The 21,809-nt window shown below is 53.4% G+C and overlaps 9 protein-coding genes across 9 annotated transcripts; 4 read left to right on the forward strand and 5 right to left on the reverse strand.

Annotated features, from left to right (window-relative positions):
* Positions 1-11: 11 nt before the first annotated feature.
* Positions 12-1,964, forward strand: SCJ1 (DnaJ-related protein scj1). Its single transcript, XM_062877040.1, has 3 exons — positions 12-401; positions 463-551; positions 613-1,964. Exons 1-3 carry the CDS (start codon positions 327-329, stop codon positions 1,718-1,720), a joined length of 1,272 nt encoding a protein of 423 aa, XP_062735694.1. The 5' UTR covers positions 12-326; the 3' UTR covers positions 1,721-1,964.
* QC761_213070 (uncharacterized protein) lies at positions 1,865-7,241 on the reverse strand. The gene is made up of 3 exons (XM_062877041.1): positions 3,672-7,241; positions 3,281-3,607; positions 1,865-3,037 (listed from the first exon to the last, which is right to left on the reverse strand). The coding sequence occupies exons 1-3, from the start codon at positions 6,259-6,261 to the stop codon at positions 2,100-2,102; spliced, it is 3,855 nt and encodes a 1,284-aa protein (XP_062735695.1). The 5' UTR covers positions 6,262-7,241; the 3' UTR covers positions 1,865-2,099.
* A 1,361-nt stretch (positions 7,242-8,602) lies between these two features.
* Positions 8,603-9,850, reverse strand: ALTA12 (60S acidic ribosomal protein P1). Its single transcript, XM_062877042.1, has 5 exons — positions 9,638-9,850; positions 9,476-9,553; positions 9,245-9,383; positions 8,771-9,176; positions 8,603-8,691 (listed from the first exon to the last, which is right to left on the reverse strand). The coding sequence occupies exons 1-4, from the start codon at positions 9,704-9,706 to the stop codon at positions 9,130-9,132; spliced, it is 333 nt and encodes a 110-aa protein (XP_062735696.1). The 5' UTR covers positions 9,707-9,850; the 3' UTR covers positions 8,603-8,691; positions 8,771-9,129.
* A 120-nt stretch (positions 9,851-9,970) lies between these two features.
* QC761_213090 (uncharacterized protein) lies at positions 9,971-12,297 on the forward strand. Its single transcript, XM_062877043.1, has 5 exons — positions 9,971-10,363; positions 10,432-10,748; positions 10,807-11,359; positions 11,415-11,814; positions 11,869-12,297. The coding sequence occupies exons 2-5, from the start codon at positions 10,535-10,537 to the stop codon at positions 12,031-12,033; spliced, it is 1,332 nt and encodes a 443-aa protein (XP_062735697.1). The 5' UTR covers positions 9,971-10,363; positions 10,432-10,534; the 3' UTR covers positions 12,034-12,297.
* QC761_213100 (uncharacterized protein) lies at positions 12,294-13,254 on the reverse strand. Its single transcript, XM_062877044.1, has 3 exons — positions 12,869-13,254; positions 12,602-12,812; positions 12,294-12,545 (listed from the first exon to the last, which is right to left on the reverse strand). The coding sequence occupies exons 1-3, from the start codon at positions 13,108-13,110 to the stop codon at positions 12,459-12,461; spliced, it is 540 nt and encodes a 179-aa protein (XP_062735698.1). The 5' UTR covers positions 13,111-13,254; the 3' UTR covers positions 12,294-12,458.
* Positions 13,255-13,631: 377 nt separating this feature from the next.
* Positions 13,632-15,317, reverse strand: QC761_213110 (uncharacterized protein). The gene is made up of 3 exons (XM_062877045.1): positions 14,776-15,317; positions 14,496-14,703; positions 13,632-14,438 (listed from the first exon to the last, which is right to left on the reverse strand). Exons 1-3 carry the CDS (start codon positions 14,858-14,860, stop codon positions 13,775-13,777), a joined length of 957 nt encoding a protein of 318 aa, XP_062735699.1. The 5' UTR covers positions 14,861-15,317; the 3' UTR covers positions 13,632-13,774.
* Positions 15,318-15,345: 28 nt separating this feature from the next.
* SCS2 (phosphatidylinositol-binding protein scs2) lies at positions 15,346-17,833 on the forward strand. Its single transcript, XM_062877046.1, has 8 exons — positions 15,346-15,431; positions 15,527-15,981; positions 16,050-16,120; positions 16,189-16,211; positions 16,286-16,344; positions 16,402-16,517; positions 16,582-16,704; positions 16,826-17,833. Exons 2-8 carry the CDS (start codon positions 15,942-15,944, stop codon positions 17,234-17,236), a joined length of 843 nt encoding a protein of 280 aa, XP_062735700.1. The 5' UTR covers positions 15,346-15,431; positions 15,527-15,941; the 3' UTR covers positions 17,237-17,833.
* Positions 17,809-20,402, reverse strand: QC761_213130 (uncharacterized protein). Its single transcript, XM_062877047.1, is given in 5 exon segments — positions 17,809-18,432; positions 18,496-18,790; positions 18,845-19,701; positions 19,756-19,901; positions 19,911-20,402. Coding segments are annotated over 3 exon segments (1,044 nt in total). The 5' UTR covers positions 19,118-19,701; positions 19,756-19,901; positions 19,911-20,402; the 3' UTR covers positions 17,809-17,956.
* DES1 (sphingolipid delta-4 desaturase) lies at positions 19,721-21,802 on the forward strand. Its single transcript, XM_062877048.1, has 2 exons — positions 19,721-20,475; positions 20,536-21,802. The coding sequence occupies exons 1-2, from the start codon at positions 20,281-20,283 to the stop codon at positions 21,517-21,519; spliced, it is 1,179 nt and encodes a 392-aa protein (XP_062735702.1). The 5' UTR covers positions 19,721-20,280; the 3' UTR covers positions 21,520-21,802.
* The last annotated feature ends 7 nt before the right edge of the window (positions 21,803-21,809 follow it).

Consider the following 21,809-nt stretch of genomic DNA (forward strand, 5'->3'; position numbering starts at 1 on the left):
CGATAAGATTTACATGTTCCCAATGGCCACTCTGTCTGCATTGGAAGCTCTTCTTGCGCCGTGCCGCGAGCTGATGGGTGCCACCCTGGGATTCTGTATAAGTGTACTTTACTCTTGGGAGCGCCAACGAAATTTCGTCGCAACCACCGTCTGATTTCTCCCTTGAATTTTTTATATCAGGACACGTTCGGCCACTTGTCACTCGTTTCAGACTTGGTTCACCTATTCACCACGCCGGCGCCCTCGCGCGCAATCCCCTGAAGCTATCACCCAAGTACACCCGCAGACTCCCACAGCAGGGGACACACGCGACACATACGGTCAAGATGAGGTTCGGCAAGGGGCTCCTTTTGGGGCTGCTTGCCTTTGCGCAAGTTGTCATGGGCGAGGATTACTACAAGGTCCGTTTATGCCGTTCTGTCTCCCCGTCGCAAGTTTATAAACTAACATTTGGTGTCACAGGTCCTCGGTGTCGGCAAGGACGCAACGGAGAAGCAGATCAAGTCTGCCTACAGGCAACTAAGCAAGAAATACCACCCAGACAAGAACCCGTACGTCTCTCTCCGTGAGCCTCAGCCATTGCGCAGCCAATGCTGACCTTGAAAAAAACAGGGGTGACGACACGGCCCACGAGAAGTTCGTCCTCGTCTCCGAAGCCTACGAGGCGCTCTCCGACCAAGAGTCACGCTCCATGTACGACCAGATCGGCTACGACGCCTACAAGCAGCGCAAGCAAAACGGCGGGCAGGGCGGCGGTCACGACCCCTTCGACCTCTTCTCCCGCTTCTTCGGCGGCAGCGGCCACTTTGGCAACCGACCTGGGGAGCGCCGCGGCCCCAACCTCGAGCTCAAGGTCGGCATCGCCCTGCGAGACTTTTACAATGGGAAAACGACAGAGTTCCAGTGGGACAAGCAGCAAATCTGCGACGAGTGCGAGGGGACCGGTGCGGCGGATAAGGTGGTGCATAAATGTCATGCCTGCAACGGGCAGGGTGTCAGATTGGTGAGGCACCAGATCGCGCCCGGGATGGTCACCCAGGTGCAGATGCAGTGCGATCACTGCGGTGGGAGGGGCAAGTCCATCAAGCACAAGTGCAAGGCTTGCGGTGGCGAGCGGGTTGTTCGCAAGCCTACTCCTGTGTCGGTTACTATTGAACGGGGCATGGCTAATGGGGTGCGGATCGCGTATGAGAACGAGGCCGACGAGAGCCCGGACTGGGTGGCTGGTGATTTGCTGGTTACTCTTGTTGAGAAGGAGCCCAGTCTGGAGGAGGACAACCCGGACCATGTAGATGGTGTGTTCTTTAGGCGCAAGGGCAATGATCTCTACTGGAAGGAGGTGCTGTCTGTCCGGGAGGCCTGGATGGGCGACTGGACTAGAAATCTCACACACCTGGACGGGCATATCGTACGGTTAGGGCGCAAGAGAGGGGAGATCATTCAGCCCGGCCACGTCGAGACGGTGCCAGGGGAGGGTATGCCCATCTGGGACGAGGACGGGGACAGCGTCTACCACAAGACCCAGTTTGGCAACCTCTACGTCGAGTACACGGTTATCTTGCCAGACCAGATGGAGAGCGGGATGGAGAAGGAGCTGTGGGCGCTGTTCCAAAAGTACAGGCAAAAGAACGGGGTGGATCTGCACAAGGATAGCGGCAGGCCAGAAAAGGTTGTTTTGCATGAGGACAGGGAGCAGGAGCGGGAGCATGAGGAGTTATGATGATATATTTTTGGTAAAGGCGGTTTCTTTTTTTTTCTTCCACCAACAGCGAGAGAGCGGAAACTAGATGGGTTTCATCTTTATATAAATATGTGGCATTACAATGTATTACATGGACGTAACAGCAGACAAGAGATCAGGATATTTCAGTCATATATGTGTGTGTATTACCCCTGAGTTGTGATCCGTTTCCATAAAGACAAAATAAGCAAAGTCATATCTAACGTAAACAACAGACATTGATATATCGAGCCAAAGATAAAAAACATCAAATCAACAAAACAACACGTATAAGAAACCAAGACGTAAACACAACGGCAAAAAAAAAAAAAAAAAAAAAAACAATAAAAAAGCCAAAACGCAAAGTCATCAAAAGTCATCACCGATTCCTCCTCTCCCGATCATCACTGTCATCATCATCCCTGTGATATCGCCTACTACTCCTCCTACTCCTCCTCCGCTTTCGATCTTCATCACCGTAATAATCATCGTCATCATGGTCGTAATCGTGAGAATCGTGACGCCCCTTTTTGGTCCCCCGACTGCTCTCCCCCCGCTCATCCTCCGTCTGTCTCTTATCACTCCTCTTCCGCCTTCTATACCGATCATCGTCCTCATCATCACCCTCATCCTCACTCCGATCGTGACCCCGACCTTTGCCCTTTCTGTCTCTATCCCTGTTCCCATCCCGACTACCGCTTCCTTCACCGTGACCACCTTGCAACAAATTGCCGCTTAGCAAACCCCCAATCAACCCCATCCAACCCCCCTTCCCTTCCAAGACTCCTGTGACATTTTGCACAATCCTCTCCACCGTCTCCTTGTCCGTCCCGCTGACAGCCCAATCACCCATCATGTTCAGCCCATTCGGTCCCTTTGGGCTACGGTACTCAAACGACCCCTTCCTAGAGTGCACCCCACCCCGCCTGTCTTCATACCCCTGGGCGGTAAGCGGTCTCCCCTCGCCGTCAAACCGATCTGGCAGCTCCTCCACGACAGATTCATCATCGTCATCTGATACCGCTTTGGATTTCTTGCGAAGAGCTTTGTCATCGTCGCTGCTGGTGGTGGGATCGAGGGGAGAAGGAGGCGTGATGTCGCTGTCCTCTTCTGCGCCTGACCTTGCGGCTTCCTGGGCTTCGCGGTGGCGGCGGAGGGTGGCTTGGGATTTCGGGGACAGGGGAATGAAGACCACCGAGCGGGCGGTGCGAGGGGTGCCGGGGATGTCGTCGTTGGGGTCGTCGGTTTCGGTTTGGGGGGTCATGATGGGGGATGTTGGGGGGGAGTAGAAGGGGGTGAGCTTGTGGTTTAGACCATCTAAAGACATCAAAGTTAGTGATTCAGGAAAGCTAGATTGTGAAGATACACGGCAGGGTATATATCATGGATGGTCTGTAATATCAATGGGGCAAAAGGGCTAAACACCGAGACCAGACGCACCCTTCTTGTCGCCTTCTACGTTGGGGCGGGGGCTTGTGGCGATGGTGGCTGCATAGGCAGCGGCTGCAGCTGCAGCTGTTGCTGGGATGGAACGACCAACGACATGAGAAGCTTCATTACTCACATGTTCAGGGCCTGGGGGTTGATTAGGTGGCGGACCTTGAGGTGCTGGCGGCGGCGGCATCTGGTGTGGAGGGGGAGGTGGCATGCCGTTGTTGGTGGCTGCCGAGTTGGGCGGGACACCAGGCGGTTGAGGGGAAAAGCCGGTGTAGTCAGGTGGGCGGTAGGGCTGGTACTGCTGCTGATGGAGGTTGTCCGAGACGTAGTTGGGATGGTTGGTGAAGCCGTTGTTGACTACAGGCTGCGGCGGCGGCGGTGGTTGATAGTATCCGCCCGAGGCATGGGCTGGAGATGGCGTTCGTCTGTAGTCGTCCTCCTCCTCATAGCCTTGGTGTCACGTTAGTAGATGGTTCCAAGTCAGCTTTCTGAAAAAACAGTCAGTTCTACTTACGTCTTTGGTCCCGCTCTTTGCCCCGGCTCTTCTCCCGCTCCCTCCTCCGCTCGATGTCACGGTCATAGCTCCTATCTCGGCTTCGGTCCCTAGACCTGTCCCTAGATCGGTCTCTGTTCCTGTCACGGTCACGGTCTCGGTCTTCGTCACGATCTCTCCTGCTACGATCCCTATCGCAGTCCCTATCGCGGTCTCTCTCACGATCCCTCTCTCGGTCTCTCTCATCTCTATCCCTTTCTTTTTCCTTTTCTTTCTCTTTCTTGCTATCACGAACCTTCTTGATGCCAAAGGCCGCAGCGCCAGCCGCAGCAGCTCCGGCAGCCAAGTCTCTCAGCTTACTGCCACTCCTCTTCTTCTCCTTGTCCGTCTCGGGCTCGCTGTCGGCCGAGTAATCACTATCATCGCCTCTCGATCGTCTTCGGTGGCCCCTCTTCCTCCGTCCGCGGTGTCGGCCCTCCTCTGCCGCGGATTCATACCCCGCTGCCGCGGCAGCCGGTCCCATCGCCGCGCCGTAAGGATCGTGGGGACGGGCCGGGTTCGCATACAGGGGGTGCGCCCCGTACTCAACCATGCCTAATTCAGGATCAGTGGGTGGAAGGTCAGCGTCGGGGTACGTGGGTCCGGACCGAGGTAAACTTCTGCTTCTGCTGCGCCGGCGATAGGATTCCTCATCGCGCGCATAGTGCTCTTCATCGCTGAGCTCGCGCTCACGCTTCAGCGCCTCCTTCTCGCGCTCGTCCTCCTTCTTGTCCTGTCGCTTGTCGTACATCTTCTTGGCCCCGGCGGCGGCGAGACCGGCGGCTACCATCTCGGCGCCGGTGCGCAGGCGAGATCGGGAGCGGCTCTTACCATCGCGGGACTTGCTTCTCTTGTGGCGGTAGTGCTGGACGAGTCCAACCGCGGCGGCAGTGCCGAGTCCGGCTTTGGCTGCTGCGCTTTTGGATCGCTTGCGGCTGGGGGAACGGGAGCTGTCGCTTGAAGCACGGTGGACAGGGCGTCCGCGGGCCATCTCCTCCTTTTCGACCTTGTTGCTCTGGTACAGTTTGGCAGCGCCGGCAGCTGCGAGAGCCACAGCGGCGATACCAAGACCTGTCTTGAGCCTAGAGTGAGGTGACCGCGAACGAGAGCGCGAACGCGAGTGCCCATGCCGAGACCGAGAGCGCTCCCTGATGATGATCTCCTTGTCCTTTTCTCCATACCTGTCTTCGTAGGCGCTGTGAGCGCGTCTGGCAACCTCGGTACCGATGGCTCCCAGGGCAGCGCCAGCGAGGACTTTCCGACCACGCTTCTCAGGAAGCTCACCCTGGGCATTGCGGCGAGATGCTAGAATGGCAGAGATACCTGCGCCAGCAAGAGCACCTTCGGCAATGTGGCGCTTCCTGTGGGGACTGCTCGACTCCTCACGCTTGACGATTCTCCGTCTAACATATACCTCTTTGTCTGACTCGGCATCGCTGTAGCCGTCATGATGATGGCTGTGACGGCTATGGCTGTGGTGGTGATGATGGTGGTGGCGGTGAGGCTCGCCATAGCGTTCAACCTCGTATTCTTCACGTTCTCCACGGAAAGGACCGAGCTCGCGAGATTCCCGGCGATAATAATATTCCTCGTCCCGAGTGGGGATGCGGGCTATCGCCACATTGGTCTCTTGAGCCTGTTCACGGATGACAAGAGGCGGCGGTGGGGGCGCCTCCTGAACAATGATTCTCTGCTCAGGGGCACGTTGGCGAATGACGATGGGGGCAGGCTGGACGACGGGTTCGTAGTATTCCGTCTCCTTGCGCCAGCGTTCAATCTCTCCGCTGTACCTGTCGTCGTCACGGTGGTCACGCTCCTCAATCCGGCGTTCTACCACAACCTCACCGCCGTGGGAATCCCGGTGCTCGACTCTCCTCTCCACTCGGACTTCAGTCTGCTTGTCCTCATCCCAGTATGAACGGCGTTCCCAGTCACGAGGAGTCCTCGGTGAGAAGGCATCTTCGCGATCGCGCTCGGCTCGGACAAGTTCCTTGGACTCGTAGACAACTTTGGGGCGGTCGGTGATATCCTGACGCCAATACTCGTTGTTCCGGTCATCTCGCTCCACAACCTGTCTCTCAACCACGGTGCGGGTCCGGTCATAGTCCCGGTCATCCCGCTCCCGCTCGATAATGCGCTCCCGCTCCACAACAGTGTCCCTGTCCCCGCCGCGATCGCGATACTCGGTCCGGTCGACCCGGATGAAGTCGTCTCTGGGCTCGCGCTCCCTCTCCCGCTCGATTACCTCACGGCGCTCTACATAGGTGGCGCTGTGAGGCGACGGCTCGAAGGCAGAGCGAGGACGCTCGGGAACGTACACTCTCTCAACCCGACGGTCGACCTCGATGTGGTCCTCCCGATCCCGGCCTACACGGCTGCCGCCACCATATCGGCTGCGGCGATCCTCCTCCACGACCTCGACATCGCGCTCACGCTCGCGCTCCACCCGATCAGTCTTCTCCACTGAGACCGGTCCAACTTTGTACCGACGCACTGTGGTTCTCTTGTAGCCCTCATCGTCGGAGGGCGACGTGTCCCGGGCGTAACGGGTCTCGCGGTACACCTCGGGCATGGTGGGCGAGTTTGGGTCGGTTTTGGGTCACACCCAAGTGGTGGGTAGTAGCGGTAGTAGTGGGAGTAGTAGTATGAGATACGAAACAAAACTCGCGATGTGGGTATCACGAAAAAAGAAGAAAAGACTAACAACAAAAATGTGGAAAAGTTGCAGAGAGATTTCCAACAAGTGGAAAGGAAGGGCGGGGTGGGAAGAAAAAGGCTGAGCTGTTGCTATAAGAGAGCGAGCCCGCAAGGTGGGATGTGGACCGAAGGAAGGAGATGGAGGGGGGGCACTGGGGGCTGGGCAGTGCGCATGCCTTGTCAGCGACGGGGGAGAAGCCAGACCTTGGCCCTGCAACACCTGCATGCATTATGGCGCTGTAAGCAACTGTAACTAAAGTGACTTATTACGCAGGGCAAGGAAACCGTGGAATATTCGCTGGAAACCCAATCGAGGCGCAGTTGTGGGCTCTCTTGCGAGGTATTTCGGCCGTGTACCTGACATTCTCCCCTCTTTGACCATGTATCACACGATAGGCTCTCCCAGCTATCTCTTAGATGCCGATGTTGGTCTGCAACCCAGGTCGAGCTTTGTTGGCGCTTCCGCCATGTTGGTCAGGGGCAACGGCCTATGCGAACAGACTATACCATGATCCTCTTCTCCTAAAAGAAGGCAAAAGAAAGCGGCGGTGCGAAACAACGGAAACGAAACTTTGCGCCATGCGCCGTTGGGAGAGCAGAGCGGGGTCCTGAAGAAGACGGTCACAAAATGCGGCCTCGTTGAGTGAGATATGACTGCCTAGTGTGGAAAGAGACTGTGTTCTCAATGGCCTGCGCCGCTCTCATGTCCAGTTGGACCAGTCCAGCCTCTCTTCTTTTTCTCGGAAGAAAAATCCAACCGCACCTCCATCATCAAAGCCGACAGCAAGAGGTTCTCACACAGCGGGATATCTAATGTGATCCAATATCGAAACTACTGCGAGAGCAATGACCAAGTCCCAGCCTATGAAACCACCATGCAGCCACACCTTCTCTGCATTTCTAGCAGCAGTGCTACCCGTCTGGTCACACTGCCTGGGAATCCAGACGAATTACCTCATGAACCCAGTCTAATCAAGATTCAACATGATCGAGAGAGGTGCGAGAGTCCATCATCCTGGAACCTTCATCGCATCGTGTGTGCCGGCTTGGAAGCTTCTGGGTCCACGCGCGTTCCTCGTTTGACCGGGTGGCCCCACATGAGTTCACTCGAACTGCGACCATGGGACGGCAAAACGAACGGCAGCTCAGGATGAACCCAGCCCTGTGACTCGGTCGTGATATGGGAAAAGGTGGTTCAGGCGGTGAAGGGGGGTGAGATGACTGTTAAATTCCCGTCGGGAGGTTCATCGCAACAGGAGCAGCTGATGGGATGTTCCGTCAGTTACCCCTCCCCCGCGCTGCAGTTGACTTCTCGTCCAGAGGCTTTACATACCTACATCTAATAAACTTGCAGTCAAACAATGCATTCCATCTTCTGCAGGATGAAAAGATTGATCCCCACAAGAGTGAATCTCCAAAATACCTGCGTGAATACTGCAGTGACTGCCTCTTTGCCTGACAATGTGTCGAGGCCCAAAAGAAAATCACAGCAAGTGAGAACCGCGCGGGTCAGACATATTTCGTCATCTGCCCCACTGCCTGTGAAGCCAAGGCTACAATGCCAAGATGTCTTTTTTAGCGTCCTTTTGGGTCTCACTCACTAACATATCGCTTCCACGAAAAACAGGCTGTGAGTTGAAATCTCTACTTGTGTGATGCCGTGGCAATAAAATCCACGAAACGAAACACAACTGCTCCATGAGAAGAGGCCGCTCTACTCCGGCCGATTTGACCATCGGGTCTCTCGGTCTCAGATCCTCAGCTCCGAATGACCGTCTTCTTCAACCCCGGAGCGGCTCGGGTGGCTGAGTGAGTACTAGGCTGAGGCTGAGCTTGCTTCTCGATACATGACCGTTAGGGGCCATGGCAAGGTATTAAAACGGCTCGTGATTGGGTGTCTTGTAAGTTATGGCCAATCTATGTATGGACCAGTCTTCTATCGTTACATGACCATACTTGTACCAACTGTAAGTGAGCCGGTATCCCAAGCAGAGCCTCATGTACTGTGGGACTATGGTCGGAGAAGGATGACACCAAGGTGACCGTCGTTCTTTTGATATCAAGTGGCCTGAAGCGTATACTATAGACAAGAGTGGAAGCGGCAGTTGATGGGACCTTGACATGCCGTGCTATGGGGTACTGCGATCTAGACATGGAGAGCTGACGAGTGATGGCTATTCGACATCGTGGATTAGAATAGGAGTGCGATGGTGAAGGGCTTGATCGGTTCGTACTCGTCGTGTTGATGTTGTATTCCGAAGGCGAAGCTCTCGTCGTCGATAGATTGGCTCATAGTTCCGCAAACCTAAGACTGAGGTTAATCGTAATTTGTACCCTTGATCTCACATTCATGGAAGCTCGAAAAGTCACTGCCAAGCACGCACAAAGCTTGATCATCAGACTTGTCATATTCCCATTTGATGTGGCGAGGGTAGTCCTTCAACTAACCGCCCAAGCCGCAACCAAGCTTGCCGTGGAATCAGGGCTCTTGTTGAGGTACCATCGGTGTCGAGCCCGCAGTCCATGAAACTGCCAGAGGCCGCAAGACCGAGCCCATCCCACTTTTGCTTAAACACATCTCAATTTCCCGTGTAAGCTACGCCGATGAACCAGAACCCTTGATATCAATGCACCCATCCCAATGGTCGTGAATGCGATACGCCGTCGCAAAAGATCCAGGCAAGCTTTGGAAGTACAAAGGGAACCCGAGGAGTCAAAAACACGCCTTGCCGATATTGACCGTTTAGTCGAAGAGACCGAAGCCCATGTCATCGTCGGACTCCTCCTTCTCTGTAGCAAGTTGTTAGCACCATATTCAAGAGCATATCGGGCCGGAAGCCCAGGGTGGGAGTACTGACCCTCCTCCTTGGCCTCCTCGGGAGCGGCCTCAGCAGCACCGCCAGCGGCAGCAGCAGCGCCACCAGCAGCGGCAGGGGCGGCACCACCACCGGAGCCGACGTTGGAAAGAAGGTCCTTCACATCCTTGCCCTCGAGAGCCTGTATCACAGCAAAACAACCCAAGTCAGTCATCTAATCGTCTCGTGGCCGGATGCCCGCGTTCGGAATGCGTAGTTCTCGGTGTTTCGTACCTTGGCGAAAAGGGAAGCCCAGATAGGCTCGACATCCTCAATGCCGGCGGCCTTGATAATGGTCTGGATCTTGTCGGCCTATTTCGCAAGTCAGTCGCTCATTCCGCCCAAATCGCCCCGTAAATCGCAGAATTGCGCGGGGCACCAGAAGATTCTCCTTACAGTGATCTCAACACCGTCATCGGCGAGGATCAAGGCCGCATAGGACGTCGCAAGCTCAGCGGTAGACATTTTGAATGTGGTTTGTCGAGACGGCAAGGTGCTGATGCTCGAAGGACTTTTTGTCGTGGGATGTCGAGATACCGAAGCTTGAAATTCGCGAAGAGGAGAAATTAAGAGTTGTGCGCATGACAAAAAGAGAATAGCGTGGCCCTACAGCTGGCAGGTGTGCAATGGTCATTGCGCAGCTGACCGCCGCCTGTCGGTCTTGGAGAGCAAAAGTGGATATTCGTCAAGGTGCCCGGCTGGCAACGGCTGGAAGAAGTCGCTGTCCGGGCTCTCTCTGATTGGCTTGGGCAGCCATCCGCTGTGGCCTGCCAGGAACCCCAGTCGGGCCTTTGATCGATCTACTTGCTTAGACCAGCCCCGCCATTGAAGCTCCCCTCTGTTCCCCCACCACAACTGACGTCGCGGACAGGGCCTGCACGTCGTCCAGAGGCTGAATTCCAATCTAGACCGTTCCTCTTGCAAGCAAATAAACACCACATGGGCGCAGTTGCATCGAATTCACCCATTCTCGTATGACCGAATACGATAATTGACTTTCTCTGATATCCTTGTTCACCACGTAGCCGAAAGAAGTGCTGCCAGTCGTGCGGCGCAAAGAAGTGGCCGGTTGGACAAGAGCAAGGTTGGCCAGGGCAGGAGATCAAGCTCCTCCAGATCCCGGTGGGTTTTCCAGCGAGAGCTGTTTCCTCGCGAGCTTTTGCCACTGACCATCCGTTGCCCACTGTCAGCTGGGAATACATATAAGCCATCATCGGCCCTTCTCTTTTGTTTGTACCGGCCAGTCCACCTAGTCTTCATCAACACCTTTTCTCAGTTCACCTTGCACCCAAGATGGAGACCCCAGCGATTCCCATGCCCAACGATGCGCGGGAGCAGGAGATTCTGCAGAAGCTCACGGCTATCCGGGATCAACTGCTGCTCCTAAAGATGGACCGAACAAAGTACATTCGGAGCCAAGATGTCATGGTGCATTACCAGGAACTGGTGGAACAAGTCAAGCTGCTGAACGAGGTCCGAAAAGGGGCACATCCAGGGGAGAACAGACGTATGCGAACCACAACATCGGCGGCCACGGAGTGCTTCGTACTAACATCTGCGCGTAGTCGACAAGGTGCTCGAGAGCTGTTTCCAACTCATCTCCCTTTTCTTTATGACGATTGGGCGAACAACCGACGTTCCCGCCGCCTATGCCCTGACCTCGACTGTGAAGCGACTCCTCGATCATCTCACAGAAGCCGGTCTCTTCTCGCCAAAAGATCTCGACAGCCTTTCGGATACACTGGGAAGGTTGGATGGGATCTTGAAGAACGCGAACACACAACATTCACCATACCTGGTCGAACTCCTTTCCAAACGCGAAGAGCTATGCAAGACGATGCTTGCAAAGTTGCGGGAAAAGCTGGACGAGCTGGATAAACCTTTGCAGGCCATCTATGAGAGGTTAATATCTATCATGAGATCAATGTCGCTTGCCAACACCAAGACAAAGTTCGCCACATCCGAAGTCCAGAAGCTGCAAGCAAAGCTCAAGGAGATTGAAGAGTCCAGAGTGGATGGCAAGTTTGTTGATGAAGAAGGGAACGAAATCCGTGGCAGCGACCTAGTCTCAGCACTTCTGGCGAGGTGTTTGAGGTGGTCAGATATCGTGTTGGAGAGGTACGTCATGCGCCCTTCAATAATGAGACGCCCGAACTAACGCAGACGATCACAGAAAGGGGCAAATACCTGAAGCTTTCAGAACAAAATACGAGATTCTCACCGGTGTGCGCAACGATCTTGAAAAGCTTTCCATCACGCAAGCGTGGTCCCTCCGAGAAACCGATTTGTACGATTTCCAACGAGAGCTCGACAAGATTGACGAGAGTAGGGTGGACGGGAACTGGGTCGACGACGAGGGCAACCCTGCCGAACTGTACGTTCAACGAACGCTGCTTTACCTCATCAGACGCAGCTACGGCTACATTTATTACCTGATGAACTCGTCTGAACCAGTGTCAGAGGCGTTGTTACCGGTGTACAACCAGTTGCAGACGTTGAAGAGGTGTCTGGTGGAGGTCAAAAACTCGGGAGGCGTGAGCTCGGTTAGGGAGTTATATCCTTATAGCATGAAGGTGTGTTGCCCTGTGTTATAATGTCCCAACTTCCTAATTACTGACAGTCGACAGCTTAATTCAATCGACAACATGCGCGTCGATGGCAAGTTCATGGTTGGCAACGACATTCCAGAGGGACAGGGAAGTGTCAGTGAGCTGCTGGCTGAGTGCTTTGACCTCAGCTACGAGCTCAGGGTGGCCGCGGAAGAACTGGAAGATGGCAGTGCTGATAGCTAGCTGGCCATGTTCGTTTCGGTTATATGATATTTCGGGTTTTTGGGAGCATGGTTTTGCGCCAAGATATGTTGCTGATGTCGTTATGAACGGGTTGATGACAATAATTGGGTGTAATCGTACCCGAAGCTGATTTTAGAGCACTGGTATTTATGGCGTGCCATAATGGATTTTGAGGTTTGACAGGAACAGCCGCCATAGTTTTTACTTTGGGTCATTTGAAGAGTTTCCTAGCGAGCTCGGGATTGCAGTTAGACCATTGGTTCCGACATGAATTAATCATATTTGATCTATCGTGGTCTCAGGGGCCTATTGTATTGAGTGTGTGATTTTAGACGAAGAATTAAAATTCCGGCGCAACACAGTCATGGACATCATCAAATGCACACTCTCTTCTCTCTCTTCTCCCCACCACATACACCAACTTCCTACTGCTTGGTATTAGGGTCAGGGAACTTTTCGTCCTGTCCAGGGACTGGGAACCGGAAGGCGCAGAGGAAGGGCCACATTTGGGCCTTTTCCCATGCTGTTAGCACGATCATGGTAAGGGTTGAGAGAGAAGGAAACTTACATTCTCCACATCCCAGACTCCCTCCTTGGCGTAGATGTCATTTCTCAACACCTCCTTGATCTCCTCCCGGGAGGCGGCGCTGATGACGATGGTGCTGCCTGCGAAAGAGAACTTGGTCGGGTCAGAACCCTGGGGGGGCTCGTTGAGGACGGCACCGCCCATTTTGTAGAGGCCGGAATCGACAGCTGGTTTGAGGCCGCCGAAGTGTTGACTTTATTTCATTAGTATCCGGTAACTTGGTGAGAGGAGGGGAGGGAGGAAACATACGGCCGGACCTCGAGACGCTTCTCATGAGCACCGGGGAAGTCGGGGATGACGACGAGCCATTCTACCTTTTTGGGGGCTTCGGTGGAGGACATTGTTCTGATGGGTTGCTGTTGAAATCTAATAGGTGATATAATAGAGGAAAAGGAACCAAAACTAGGTTTGCTGGTTGGGGGCTTGGAAGAAAGAAAAGCAAGTCTGTTAAAGGTTGAAGCTGCAAATGAGCGCAGGTGAGGTGATGCCATAGGTGGAGTCGTATTTGACTTGATAGATACACCGATTGCGGCCGGCGGAGGAATATGCAAGTTTGAGAGAAGGAGCGGACGATTTAGTATGCACCGAATGGGTTGAATTAGTGAGCAGCTTGCGGTTATGGGCGGATATGTACCGAACTGCGGAAAGTGATACCTCTCAAGAAGGAAGTGGTGCCTCTTCCGAACGAATGCCGACGATCGCCGCAAGGGGTTGAATTGGCGGTGCGGGGCCGCCGCGGGGAAGTTGTGTGGTTGTCAACTACGGGTACAGCCTACATGAAGGTTTCTTGGGCCGAGAAGGTTTGATTTAGGTTGTTGATTCTGGTGATCCTGCTAGCTTGGGACTTGGCACTGAATTAGGCAGGTTTGTTGGATCACTGGATGATGTGTTGAAAATCACTTTCAAGGCGCGCCCTTGAAATGTTGACTTGGATGGTGACCACACCTATTCAGTACACGTATGGGGGTGTTCAGGGGTAATGAACCTAACCTACCTTGTGAAAGAACGCAAACATACATCAAATGAGGAGGGTGACTTATTTTGAGTATCCAGTTAAGAACATAAACCATCGGCTTTCGAGACACAGTGTTGCCCCTCCATTATCGCTTCCTATCTAGACGCTGGCAGCATCCTCATAAGATTTATGACAAAAGCCTAGTTGGCAATGATGACAGCACTGGGCACAAAACCGGCCTCCTTCAATGTCAACCCAAAGTCCACGCCAGCCTCGAATGTCTTCCGTGGGAAGTTGATCTGGAAGCTCTGCACAGGAACACCAGTCTCCTCCTCCACAGCGTGAGCCACCTCGAACAAAGTCGTTTCGCTTGGGTAGGTCTTCATCAAGTTGCCCTTCTGCTTGGTCTGAATCCTGAGACGAGCAGTGGTGGCGGACGAGCCTGAAGCAGAACTACCTCCCAGAGCAGACAATGGGGCGGCGGGAGCCACAACCGGGGCTTGTGGTGCTCTACCCTCGCGGAGAGCCTTGGCCTCCTCCTCCTTGCGCTTTCTCTCTGCCTTGTCGGCCTCGATCTTTGCCTTGATGCGCTTCTTGGCTTCGGCATCGGCAATCTTCTCTTGCTTCTTCCTCTCGGCCTCCTTGATTCTCTCCTTGCGCTGAAGCTCCTCCTTGAGCTCTTGGGAGTCCCTGGTGGCCTTCATACGAATCTGCTCATTGCGCTTGGCGGTTTCCTTCTCGGCCTCAGACTGGACGGCTCTCTTCGCGGCGAGCTTCTGTCGAAGCTCTTCTAGTCTAGCTTTCTTTTCCTCTTCTGTCAATGGGGCAATCTCGTCAGTGGACTCGGAGAAGTCTTGGTGGTCTCTTGGGTGATGTTAGCCATGTGAACTAAATGAGAAGCTGGTAAGATTGGATACGAACGTCTTGGTAGCGTGAAAGGTGGCTTGGTCGTGGTTGCGGAACTTCTTGCCACATTCGTTGCAAACCAAGGACTTTGCGGTCTCGCCAGAAGGGATGTTGGCACCAGTCGTATCTTCATCTTCGTCCTCAGCTGAGGCCTGGTTCTGAGCCTGGAGCTCTTCCAAGGACTTATCCTGGTTTGCCTCTAACCAATCAAGAGCTTGTTGCACTGCGTTGAGTGTTAGAACCGGGGCTGAAAAAAAGTGGCATGACAAGATGTGTCCGTGACGGTGATGCTTACAGTTTCCAGTCTTCTTGGCGGCGATTTCCGCACGAGCCTGCTCAAAGCCCATGGAGAGCAGCACATCAAGATCGGCAGTCGTCATCTCGAATGAGAGTGTTGCTTCTGTTTTAATTGATGATTGGCAATGGTGGTGGTGAAAGTGAAAGTAGATGTCAAGATCAAGGGCAGGTGTTGTTGGTTGTCGAGTGGGGGAATACCCAACACGAAATCAAGCTAAATTTTATAAGACGAAAAGGCTGAACAACGTTCAACTGTTCAAAACCTGTGCGCCACAATGGAACCGGTGTTAGCTTTTACGCAGGGACCTGGCTTTAAACTGCTCAAAAGCAAGCTGATGTTCAAACGATTCGGTTGTTAGCAGTCAGCCTCAACCTTGAGCTTAGGATGATAGCCTGGGCTGTAGGTTGAAAGGGTGCACGTCATCACAGGAGGCCAACCAGTAGAAACAGTGGGGGCGCGGCATGTGATAGCACCCATCGTTTTATACACTCCAGATACGCCGGCAACTCTCTCTTCTCGAAATAGGTTGGATATCAAAGATACTGCAAGCCATATCTACTCTTTAACTTTTACTTTTACTCTACTGCATGTCGACTTGATGTCCTGAACTCTGGCAGTGGTTGAATTAGTAATTTTGGCCCCAGTGTTCTCAGGTAGCAACCCAATTGGAGCCCAAGAACAGCTGTCTTGGTGGCAGCCCAGCCCAAACCCTCCACCTGGGAAAGTCACTGACACGCTGGACCATCAGCACGGGCCCACGAACCTGGATCGCCCTAAGCTCGAATCAGAAGGGGTCGAAACCTGGCCAAGAAGCAACTTTGCCGTCACTGTGCTGTGCTGCGCTCTGCTCGGAATGTCGTAAGACACCTCATATCGCAAGCTCTAACCAACAGGCCTTCTCATCGCAACAACTCTCCGCCGCTCTCCCATCTCTTCCACCGTCCGCCTTCTCTGGTAGATTCTTCGCGCCCGAATCCTGACGAAAACCTTGTCGTCACACGATATCACCACACCGAGCGTTCCCTTTGGTGCACGAACATTGAAAACCCCCAAATTCGCTGCGCGATTCCGTCACCTCGGCTCCACCAAAACGGTCGCAGCAAACATCCACAAACATCTAAACGTTCTTTTGAGCACCCCCGAGACCTTGCTATACCGTCATTATGTCCGTCGAGATTGAACCCTTTGAGCTCGGCTTCCGCAGTACGTTGTGTCCTCCAGATCGCCAACATCCACAGAGACATTCGAAGGACCATATCTGACCGAGCTAGGGCCATTTACTATCGAGGTCGCGCAGATCCTCAAGATCAAGAACACCAATAAAGAGCCAATTGCTTTCAAGGTATATCAAGATGTCTTTCAAGTTGTGTCTCACTTTTCAAGTGGCTAACCGGATCCTCCTGTTTGTAGGTTAAAACGACAGCCCCTAAGCAGTACGTCTCGAGACTTCGCGATTCTCCACAATAATTACATTGGCCTACGAGAGTGGTGTTGCTAACTGCCACAGGTACTGTGTTCGACCAAACTCTGGTCGTGTTGAGCCCGGCCATGAAGTCGAAGTTTCAGGTAGGCACATCGTGGACATGTTTGGAAAGTTGGGGCGGGTGGCTGACATACACGTAGTCCTCCTGCAGGCCATGAAGCAGGAGCCTCCTGCCGACGCCAAGTGCCGTGACAAGTTCCTCGTCCAGTCCGTTACCATCACCGGCGACAAGGACTTCACCAACGTTCAGCAGATTGTGGGTCACTCTTCACAGCCGGCGGTGAAAAAAACAATACCATACTGACCAGTTATTCTTGTAGTGGGACGGTGTGCCAAAGTCGGCAATCCAAGAGAGAAAGATCCGAGTCTCTTGGCTCGCCGCCAACGACGACGGAAATGCGGAACCTGCGGTGTCGACTCCTCCCCGTCGCTCACTTGCTAATGTATGTTATCCCACTTGGTTTCTCCGTGGCGGGGGAGGGGTTGAATGGGTGCAAAAACTCGCATCCCATCCCCGCGATCCTCTCGTCACATGGGCGACTAGCGCTAACCACAACTGTATAGGGCCATGAGGATACCCCCAGTGCCGCCCCTCCAGCCTACTCTTCCCCGCACGATGAATCCACCATTCTCGATAACACCTCTCCAGGCCAACCCGAGCAGGAGTCCAGGGAGGAGACTGGGTCAACTGTCGCCGAATCCGCCGTGGCCGCCGTCAAGACCACAGCCGTCGAGACCTACGAAGAGATCAAGGCGAAGCTCGCTCAGGCGGAGGCTACGATTGCCCAGCTAAAGAACGACGCAGCAAGTGGACTCAGACAAAGGAAGGCAGCCGTAACCTCCGAGGCAGACAACAGTAAGCCTTCCCAGCCCGAGCTCGCCCAGGCGACGAGACAAGGTACCGAGGGTGTGTCCGTTAAGGTCGTTGCCATCCTGTGCTTTGTTAGTTTCATGTTGGCGTACTTCTTCTTTTAGAGGGGTATACAGCCGGTCTGGAAAGCGTGGGCCAAAAGGTGACGGTGTTGTTGGTTTTCTTGCTACATTGAGGCGCGGCGTTGGATCACAAATAATCACCACCTATCTTCACAACCCCCCATACCCATCATTAGTTCCCCCATATCCCATACCCTCATACCCCCACACGGAGCTCTCTTTTGTTGTTTTACTGTTTTGTTATTTATGGGTAGACGTATGGTATACGTTGTTATGTCTATGTCTCTCGGTCTCTCTCTCTCTCTCTCTGTGTCTAGTGTCGTTTGTTTGTCTCTGACTGGACGACAAGTTCATGGTAAAATACCGCTGACTTTCTGATGGTTGTTTTTCTCGTAGCGGCATGATGGGAGCGAGGATAGTATTATTGCAATTAGCTAGCAAGGATGTTGTTGCCTGGGAATGTGAAATTAATCGGTTACACCTGTTTGCTTTGATATTGGTGTGTGTATCATAACGTGTTCGGGGATTACGTTCGGGGGCTGGGAAGGGCTTTGTGCGCAGATTGACAGCTACTGTTATTATTACCTTTGCTACGCTAGCAGTACGTCAACATGTGTATCGATCGAGAGTGAATGCAAACGGCTAAGCGTAGGCTTTATACTGTATTTACTTTTCCTAGCCATAGAGCTTGTGCTATAGTTACAGAATTGTTAAGGGAGATCAGGGTAGGTCTCCCGGAAGTCATCATGCCCACCTGTTACCCTAGAACCTCATCACCACCGCTGGCGGCTTGTTCCCCAAAATGTCATCAATCTCCCCCATCACCTCCTCCGTCAGCAACTTGTACACCCTCAACGCCTCCACATTCTCATACACCTGTTCCGGCGAGCTCGCTCCTGTTATGGCGCTACTAACATGCTTATTCGCCAGCACCCACGCCAACGCCAGCACGCTCTGCTTCACGCCCAACCGCTCGGCGATTGGTTCGAGCTTGGAGACCGTGTCAACCATTTCCTGAAACTCTTCCTTGCCCGTGCGCTTCCAGAAGCCGGAGATGAACTCGAGCTGGGTTTGGGCGAAGCGGGAGTCGGGCGGGATGCCGGATTTGTATTTTCCTGAGAGAATCCCCTGCCGCAAAGGGGAGAAGACGGTCAGACCTAGGGATGGGGGAGTGCGGAGGAGATGGGCGAGGGTGGATTCGACGCGGAGGCGCTCGAGCATGTTGTACCGGGGCTGTTCTGTTACCTTGTTAGTGAGAGAAGACATAGGTGCAGGGAGAAAAAAGGGGGGGAGGGGGGTACCCATTAAAGGACCGATGAGGTTGAGTTTATCTGCGTAGTGGCGTGCTTCGGCTATTTCGTCTGCGTCCCACTCGCTGGTGCCCCAGTAGAGGGCCTTGCCTATGTCAATTAGGTGGTTGAAGGCTCGGACTGTTTCTTCCATGGGGGTGTTTCTGTCTGGTCTGTGGGCGTAGATCAAATCGACGTAGTCGAGTTGGAGGCGTTCGAGGGATTGGTTCATGCCTTCGATGATGTGCTTTCGGGAGAGCCCAATGTTGTTTACTAGTCTGGTGCTGAAGGCTGAGCCCCAATAGATCTTTCTCTCCGTTAGTAGGGTTCGGGCATGGGGATTGGTGTAAAAGGAGTGTACCTTGGTAGAGATGACGAGATCGTTTCTTTGCCAGCCAAACTTCTTGATGGCCTCGCCCATGACCTTTTCGGACTCACCCTTCGCGTACACCTCGGCACAGTCAAAGAAGTTGACACCGACGTCGTAGGCAGCTTTCATGCAGGCGAAGGTGCCTTCTCTGTCGACATGACCGCCGTATGTCAGCCAGCCGCCGAGGGAGATGGCAGAAACTTGGAGACCGGAGCGGCCCAAGAAGCGGTATTCCATCTCGGGTAGATCAGTAGGCGGTGACATATTGAAAAGGCGATCGGAGAAACTAATGGGTAGAATTGGGTCTGGCTGTAAAAGAGAGGGAAGAGAGATGGCCGAGAGACACTGCCCTTTAATAGTTCACACTTGCTGAACCCGGAGCACGGCATAACATAGTGTACGAAATAGCAGGCCGCCGTCTGAGCAAACGGTACGGCAAGCTCCCGTGATGCAGATCCGGTATGAGAAGGTCGTGGTAGGTAACAGACAGGGGTTTGTATCAACCACCACTGTTACCCCTCTTCTATGGTGTTTCCTGGTTCGTGGAAGATAGGACGAGGCTCGAGAGCGTACCACAGGAAGGATATTGTGGTGTCTTGTTTGGTTGGCCATAGATCCAGCACCATGATGATATGTGCAACCAAGACACAAGACGCCTTCCACTTAGAAGGGTTGAAGGCAGGATATGAGTCCGCGGCCCATTCAACCCTTGAAGTTGTCACTTCGTAATCAGCTCCTAACCTGCGATGACAGGACTTCCAACCGAATGGGCTTTGCTGATGGCGTCATTGCAACTAAGGTGTTGTAAGAGATTTCTAGGTCATGCGTTCAAGTCTATTGCTGAAGATGTACACTGGGTGGTTAGATATGGGTACACCGACCAATTGGGCAATATCACTTACACCTATCAGTCTTCATTGCTGACGCTGCCCCTTGGGCTTGCCAACTGCCTATCCCAATGATTGTTGGTTCCCTAGTTGGCTGCCCATGTTGGTCAAGGAAGAAATGTCGAAAAGGACAAGAAGTTCTGGTTAACATCTCATAAATCCTCAAAAACAAAAACAATCCTGTCCAACACACCACTTTTCAACGCCCAGTTTGGATGGACAGCCCACTTTCACAGGCACAGGCGAGCTTCTGGAACGATAACCCCTTTTTCGATCTTGGAGATCTTTGAAGCATGGGCCACTGGCCCCTCCTGGTTGGCTCCAGCAGATCAGATACCCCACAATTGAGGGACATGAGCCCCTGTCCGCCACCTCCAACTGTTGAAATTGGACGGAGGAACCCAAGCGAGCAACCTCAAGGGTTCACAACTACCGACCCTGCGCCAACCTTTTTTTGTTGATTGTCTTTTCCGTCAAGCTGGTCTTGCTGCTTCACTCGTTTCTTCTCGACGTTGACAGTACGCATTCGGATTTCCCATCATGGCTTCCACAACGATTACGAGCAACGGCACGACCAAGAGAAAGGCTGCCAATGGCATCAGCAACGGCCACGCCAACGGCGCGACGGCGCCCACCAAGGACGCGGACGACCAGAAGGAACATGACTTTTTCTGGACTTATACTGAAGAGCCACACCGGACTCGGAGGTTGGCCATCATCAAGGCGCACCCTGAGGTATGTTTGAGCACCGTGTCTGCGTTAAGAAAGCATCAATCGCTAACCATTGTCCTGTAGGTCTTAAAACTATGTGGTGCCGAACCATTAACGAAATATGTCGTCGCCGGCGTCGTTGCCCTCCAGATCCTTTGCGCCCACCTCCTCCGAGACACGCCCTTCTGGTCCCTGAAGTTCTGGGCGGTCGCCTACATCATTGGCGCCACCTCGAACCAGAATCTCTTCCTGGCCATCCATGAGATCTCCCACAACCTCGCTTTCAAGTCGCCCCTGGCCAACCGCCTCTTTGCCATCTTCGCCAACCTTCCTATCGGGTTACCCTACAGTGCTTCGTTCAGGCCTTACCACCTGACACATCACAAGTCCCTCGGAGTTGATGGCCTCGATACTGATCTGCCTACCGCTCTTGAAGCCGTCTTCCTCGACTCGATCCTCGGCAAGGCCTTCTTCTGCACCTTCCAGATCCTATTCTACGCCCTCCGCCCGATGGCCGTTTACCGTGTGCCCTTCACCTGGGTCCACTGGCTCAATGTTGCCGTTCAGCTGTCCTTCGACTACGCCCTCATTGCCTTGCTCCCGAACTACTTCTCGGTCAACTCGGTCCTGTACCTGATCCTATCTTCCTTCCTGGCTGGCAGTCTCCACCCAACAGCAGGGCACTTCATCGCCGAACACTACGTGTATGAGCACATTTCGGACGAAGCCAGAGACCCCGAGAACAAGATCCCTCTTCCTGAGACCTACAGCTACTACGGCATCTTGAACTTTTTCACTTACAATGTCGGTCTGCACAATGAGCACCACGACTTCCCTGCGATCCCCTGGACTAGACTGCCCAAGTTGAACAAGATTGCCAAGGAGTTTTATGATCCCCTGCCTACACATGAGAGCTGGGTGTATGTGCTTTGGCAGTTCATCTTTGATGACAAGATTGGCATGACGAGCCGTGTCAAGAGAAAGCAGGGAGGGAGAGTTGTGGGTGGTGGAAATGTTGCTGCCAAGGCCAAGGTGGCGGACTGGACAGCTGAGGAGATTGAGGCTTGATTTTGTTTTTGAAGGGTTAATGATATGTTCCGGGAGACATCTGTTTGCTCACTGTGGGTTATGAGTAAGTCTGGAGTTGAAACGAGACCAAAAAAGGGGTTTGATACGAACGAACCTAGACTAGACGGACGGGGCAAGACCATCGGTGTATTGTACAATGGCATTGCTTATGAGGTGCGTTTAATTTTTGGGCTGATAGGTTATTGTAATGGGTGAGTAAGTATATATTTGAGAATTTATGAGCATTATTTTATCAAGGTGGTCTAATATTTGAAAACCGCAAACTGGAA

Source organism: Podospora bellae-mahoneyi, chromosome 2 (genome assembly GCF_035222275.1).
Source record: "Podospora bellae-mahoneyi strain CBS 112042 chromosome 2, whole genome shotgun sequence".
Classification (NCBI taxonomy): Eukaryota; Fungi; Ascomycota; class Sordariomycetes; order Sordariales; family Podosporaceae; genus Podospora; species Podospora bellae-mahoneyi.

Excerpts from the sequence above, each read along its gene's own strand:
- SCJ1 (XM_062877040.1), top strand. The coding sequence starts at position 327 with ATGAGGTTCGGCAAGGGGCTCCTTTTGGGGCTGCTTGCCTTTGCGCAA. Across the intron at positions 402-462 it reads TGGGCGAGGATTACTACAAG|GTCCTCGGTGTCGGCAAGGA; the intron begins GTCCGTTTATGC and ends TTGGTGTCACAG. Across the intron at positions 552-612 it reads TACCACCCAGACAAGAACCC|GGGTGACGACACGGCCCACG; the intron begins GTACGTCTCTCT and ends TGAAAAAAACAG.
- QC761_213070 (XM_062877041.1), bottom strand. The coding sequence starts at position 6,261 with ATGCCCGAGGTGTACCGCGAGACCCGTTACGCCCGGGACACGTCGCCC. Across the intron at positions 3,608-3,671 it reads CAAAGAGCGGGACCAAAGAC|GCTATGAGGAGGAGGACGAC; the intron begins GTAAGTAGAACT and ends CGTGACACCAAG. Across the intron at positions 3,038-3,280 it reads CCCAGGCCCTGAACATGTGA|ATGGTCTAAACCACAAGCTC; the intron begins GTAATGAAGCTT and ends TGATGTCTTTAG.
- ALTA12 (XM_062877042.1), bottom strand. The coding sequence starts at position 9,706 with ATGTCTACCGCTGAGCTTGCGACGTCCTATGCGGCCTTGATCCTCGCC. Across the intron at positions 9,554-9,637 it reads ATGACGGTGTTGAGATCACT|GCCGACAAGATCCAGACCAT; the intron begins GTAAGGAGAATC and ends CTTGCGAAATAG. Across the intron at positions 9,384-9,475 it reads GGGCTTCCCTTTTCGCCAAG|GCTCTCGAGGGCAAGGATGT; the intron begins GTACGAAACACC and ends GCTGTGATACAG.
- QC761_213090 (XM_062877043.1), top strand. The coding sequence starts at position 10,535 with ATGGAGACCCCAGCGATTCCCATGCCCAACGATGCGCGGGAGCAGGAG. Across the intron at positions 10,749-10,806 it reads ACATCCAGGGGAGAACAGAC|TCGACAAGGTGCTCGAGAGC; the intron begins GTATGCGAACCA and ends ATCTGCGCGTAG. Across the intron at positions 11,360-11,414 it reads TCAGATATCGTGTTGGAGAG|AAAGGGGCAAATACCTGAAG; the intron begins GTACGTCATGCG and ends AGACGATCACAG.
- QC761_213100 (XM_062877044.1), bottom strand. The coding sequence starts at position 13,110 with ATGGCATCACCTCACCTGCGCTCATTTGCAGCTTCAACCTTTAACAGA. Across the intron at positions 12,813-12,868 it reads AAGCGTCTCGAGGTCCGGCC|TCAACACTTCGGCGGCCTCA; the intron begins GTATGTTTCCTC and ends AATGAAATAAAG. Across the intron at positions 12,546-12,601 it reads GAGTCTGGGATGTGGAGAAT|GCCCAAATGTGGCCCTTCCT; the intron begins GTAAGTTTCCTT and ends GCATGGGAAAAG.
- QC761_213110 (XM_062877045.1), bottom strand. The coding sequence starts at position 14,860 with ATGACGACTGCCGATCTTGATGTGCTGCTCTCCATGGGCTTTGAGCAG. Across the intron at positions 14,704-14,775 it reads CGCCAAGAAGACTGGAAACT|TGCAACAAGCTCTTGATTGG; the intron begins GTAAGCATCACC and ends CACTCAACGCAG. Across the intron at positions 14,439-14,495 it reads ACCTTTCACGCTACCAAGAC|AGACCACCAAGACTTCTCCG; the intron begins GTTCGTATCCAA and ends ACATCACCCAAG.
- SCS2 (XM_062877046.1), top strand. The coding sequence starts at position 15,942 with ATGTCCGTCGAGATTGAACCCTTTGAGCTCGGCTTCCGCA. Across the intron at positions 16,345-16,401 it reads CCATGAAGTCGAAGTTTCAG|TCCTCCTGCAGGCCATGAAG; the intron begins GTAGGCACATCG and ends ACATACACGTAG. Across the intron at positions 16,518-16,581 it reads TCACCAACGTTCAGCAGATT|TGGGACGGTGTGCCAAAGTC; the intron begins GTGGGTCACTCT and ends TTATTCTTGTAG.
- DES1 (XM_062877048.1), top strand. The coding sequence starts at position 20,281 with ATGGCTTCCACAACGATTACGAGCAACGGCACGACCAAGAGAAAGGCT. Across the intron at positions 20,476-20,535 it reads TCATCAAGGCGCACCCTGAG|GTCTTAAAACTATGTGGTGC; the intron begins GTATGTTTGAGC and ends ATTGTCCTGTAG.